The sequence below is a fragment of the Rhamphochromis longiceps genome, linkage group LG14, assembly GCF_057381845.1.
Source record: "Rhamphochromis longiceps isolate RC_006_pf linkage group LG14, R_longiceps_female_GT1.1, whole genome shotgun sequence".
In the NCBI taxonomy this organism is placed as follows: domain Eukaryota; kingdom Metazoa; phylum Chordata; class Actinopteri; order Cichliformes; family Cichlidae; genus Rhamphochromis; species Rhamphochromis longiceps.
In genome coordinates, this window is record NC_140570.1 from 18645498 (window position 1) to 18649429 (window position 3932).

General features: G+C 38.9%; 1 protein-coding gene across 1 annotated transcript; it reads left to right on the top strand.

The window, feature by feature from the left end:
• mmp13b (matrix metallopeptidase 13b) lies at positions 1-3021 on the top strand. Its single transcript, XM_085379590.1, has 11 exons — positions 1-108; positions 270-380; positions 617-744; positions 848-996; positions 1105-1230; positions 1335-1490; positions 1591-1711; positions 1894-2027; positions 2111-2270; positions 2373-2476; positions 2561-3021. Exons 1-11 carry the CDS (start codon positions 16-18, stop codon positions 2659-2661), a joined length of 1383 nt encoding a protein of 460 aa, XP_085235716.1. The 5' UTR covers positions 1-15; the 3' UTR covers positions 2662-3021.
• Positions 3022-3932: the final 911 nt, after the last annotated feature.

Genomic DNA, 3932 nt, shown 5'->3' on the forward strand with positions numbered 1-3932 from the left:
TGTGAGCCAACAAGTATGATCGCTGTGGTGCTGCTGCTGGCGCTGGCCGCCCAGTCCTCTGCTAAGCCTCTGTCATCTGAAGACATTGACAAGCAGCTTTTAGCTGAGGTAAGAGCTCTTATTCAGTCAATATCTAGCCTTCAACTGGCTTCTGTTTTATTTCTGTTTTATCTGGGGTTTTTGTTACAATGAGCATGAATGTTTGATCTGGAGCTTTTCTGATTTTTAAATGAGCTTCACATCACAGTTCTTTGTTCTGTATCAAACAGAAATACCTTCATCGATTCTATGGCCTTCCAAATGGTCTCCAAGGTAGACGGACGTCGTCAAATTTCCTTCAAGCCAAGATCAAGGAAATGCAGAAATTCTTCAAACTGGAGGTAAAAGACCTGCAACTGACAAATAAAGGCTATCTCATCTCTCATCTCAAAAATATAACCAGTAATTTCCAAAGAAATGAAAAAAGTATATTCCCTATTAAAAGTTTACCATTCAAAAGTTGAATATTATCAGGGAATCCAGCTTCTTTTCAGCTGCTCACAATAACAAAAGTGTTAATCGAAACGATACATGTACTCACATGACATATTCTCCACTATCTCTTTTACTTGTAAAGGTCACAGGGAAACTAGATGACAATACTTTAGCAGTGATGAAGGAGCCCAGATGTGGCGTTCCAGACATTGGGGAGTACAACCACTTCCCTCGACACCTCAAATGGGAAAATAACAACGTCACATTCAGGTATGCATTTAGGTGCCATAAAGTAACAGGTGACATAGGTATTTTTGCTCAAATGTATTTTATTCACCAGCTTTCCCCTGCCTCATATCCTCTGATGTTTCAGGATAGTGAATTACACACCAGATCTGAAGAAAGAAGATGTAAACAAAGCCATCCGCAGGGCTCTCAACGTTTGGGCTGACGTTACTCCTCTGACTTTTAAGAAGCTTTACGAGGGCAATGCAGACATTATGATCAGCTTTGGATCAAAAGGTACACAAACTATTGATTGAATTCTGATATATTACAATTGAATTGAACACAAGTGTTGAAGGGTTGCTGTGGTGCATTCCTGCTCATTGTCTACCCTTTATTCTGCAGAGCATGGAGATTACAACCCATTTGATGGACCTGATGGACTGCTGGCTCATGCTTACCCTCCTGGCCAAGGCATTGGAGGAGACACTCACTTTGATGAGGATGAACACTGGACCAAAGATTCATCGGGTAAGAATTATTATAATTAGAATATTGAGCAATATCTAAACTTTTTCCTAGTGATAATTACTATTATCCAACAATATTTTGAATTCAACATCTTTTTCTTTCAGCTTACAACCTGTTTATAGTGGCAGCCCATGAGTTGGGTCACGCCCTGGGGATGTCCCATTCCACAGACCCAGGCGCACTGATGTACCCCATCTACACCTATACTACAGGCTACCCGCTGGCTGAAGATGACATAAAAGGAATTCAAGCCCTCTATGGTAGGAGTACTGTACTGTTTGACTGTAAGCTTAACCTATAGAAAACTGAGGACTGGTTGTCATCAACAGCAGATTAATGCCACATGTCCATCAACCACAGGTCCAAACCCAAATCCGAAGAAAGTGAAACCAAGGCCCGACGCCCCAAAAAAGTGTGACCCCGAGCTAACTTTTGATGCTGTCACAGAGCTCAGAGGAGAAACCATCATCTTCAAAGACAGGTACAACATGAGCCTGATCAGGTTCTTCATCACTCTGGAAAGATCTAACCACGATATCTAATCTATAACCACTCGACACAATCTATGAACAAGAGTTCCATTTTCTGCCTAAGCTCTACCAAAATAAAAGCTCTGTAAATTCTGTGCTGTTCATCGTGCTGTTTTTTCACACCTCATTTCAGATACTACTGGCGTATTCATCCTCAGATGGTGGAGCCTGAATTGACTCTGATTAAGTCCACTTGGCCATCTATTCCCAAAAAAGTAGATGCAGCTTATGAGAACCCAGAGAAGGATTTGGTTATGATATTTAGTGGTGAGTACTTCACACTTTCTGGTCATTTCTTAAATAAACATTAGAGTGCGTGTACATCGTAAACCTATTCCACGTTTCACCAGGGATCCAAATGTGGGCTTTGAATGGATACAACATTGTGGATGGTTACCCAAAATATATTCATAAACTTGGTCTTCCCAAGAGCGTCAGGAAAATAGATGCAGCCGTGCACATCAAAGACACTGGGAAAACTCTGCTGTTCACCGATGAAGACTACTGGAGGTATGTGGAGACATAGAAGTGATTGTAATGGTCACACTGCAGCTTTGTCAGTGATCAGACTCAACAGTGTTGAATGACTAAATGGTTATGTGTCACCCACAGCTATGATGAAGCAACAGGGACCATGGACAGTGGCTACCCACGATCCACTGAGGAGGACTTTCCTGGAATGGAGGATGAGGTCGACGCTGCTACTTATCACTATGGTATAATAAAGTCACACTCTGAGTAGAAGCATCCAAAGGTACGATTTTTATCCACCAGTACTGATACTGATCTCTGTTTTACAGGATACTTGTACTTCTTCCATGAACACATGCAGTATGAGTACAGTTACAACTCAAAGAAGGTTATTCGCATCCAAAGGGCCAACTCCATTCTCAACTGCTGATGAGAAGGACCACAGAATCCAGCGGCGACTTATATTGATTTCAATTAAAGCAGGCTTTGAGAAATACAATACAAACTATGCACATAAATACATATCAAAATGAAATGTGGAAAGACAGCCCAGTGTATGAGCAGGGAAACTTCAGAGCTTAGAAGGAAGAACTCAACTTTATAGAGATTTTTATTTTAACTATAGTGCTGGACACAGAATGCTGGAAAATTCTATAGATATGTTTTCTCATATTTATTTTACAACAATATATTTGTTCCAACTTTTATTTTGGATGTCAGGATCTTCTGGTAAAGTTCTTTGAATGCTTTGTGAACTCAATATTTGACCGAACAGTTTTTGTGCTTCCTTTGACTTTTTCAGTTTTTTTACTTAATTCAAATAAAGTTTGATTATTGATGAATGAAGTCATGTTTTTTACTTATTATTATAATAGTGGTACACAGGGGGATTAAAAACGTCTTACATATTGAAGGAATATGAGAATTTGACCCTTCTATGGTAGGAATCTTACAACCAAACTTACTGGAATTATTATTATTATTACTATTATTATGATACAATATTAAAGAGGAGTAGTAGCGGTGGTTATAAACTTCCCACATGTTGGCAGACTGTGTTAGTGCGGTGTGATCAGTGGGCTCAACTGATAAAAAGCTAAAAGCAGCTGGACATCTGTTGCATGGTTACTTATAACAACCTGGCCATGCATAATGAAATGCAGTCAGACAGATGAACCCGTTAATAGGTTTATTCATAATCCTCTTCCAGGCATCTGTAATGATTCCTGGAGCCTTCGAGTGAGCTAATAGATGATTTAAGTTTGCAGAGCATTGTGAGCTTGTGTTGTTCAGGACAAGCTGCATTGCACTTACTTGTTGTATTGTGTCTTAACATGTTGTGCAAAAAAGTGATTTCTGATGTGTCTATGTGTTTTATGTATAATTTCTTTACTTATACTCATAAATAGACTGTAGTGAATAGGATTCATGATGGGATTAGATAAAAAAAATTCCTATTTCCTATTTCCTGCCACCCTCTACACCAGATCTATCTTGAAAAAGACATTAGGAGTTTTGATGGTGCAAATTTCTGGCTCAAAATGACTCAAAATCACAGAAAAAAAACAAAAAATAAAAAACAAAAAAATAAATTTTTGGGAAAACGTTTGTTGTTTTTGGCACAACAAAGGCACTGTCCACTTTATTAAGATCTTTTGAAACTTTTACATGCAGTTGCTTATATTTTTCACTAGAGGGCAC

Coding starts and splice junctions, on each gene's coding strand:
- mmp13b (XM_085379590.1), top strand. CDS start 16: ATGATCGCTGTGGTGCTGCTGCTGGCGCTGGCCGCCCAGTCCTCTGCT. Junction 109..269: donor ACAAGCAGCTTTTAGCTGAG/GTAAGAGCTCTT, acceptor TGTATCAAACAG/AAATACCTTCATCGATTCTA. Junction 2,271..2,372: donor ACCGATGAAGACTACTGGAG/GTATGTGGAGAC, acceptor TGTCACCCACAG/CTATGATGAAGCAACAGGGA.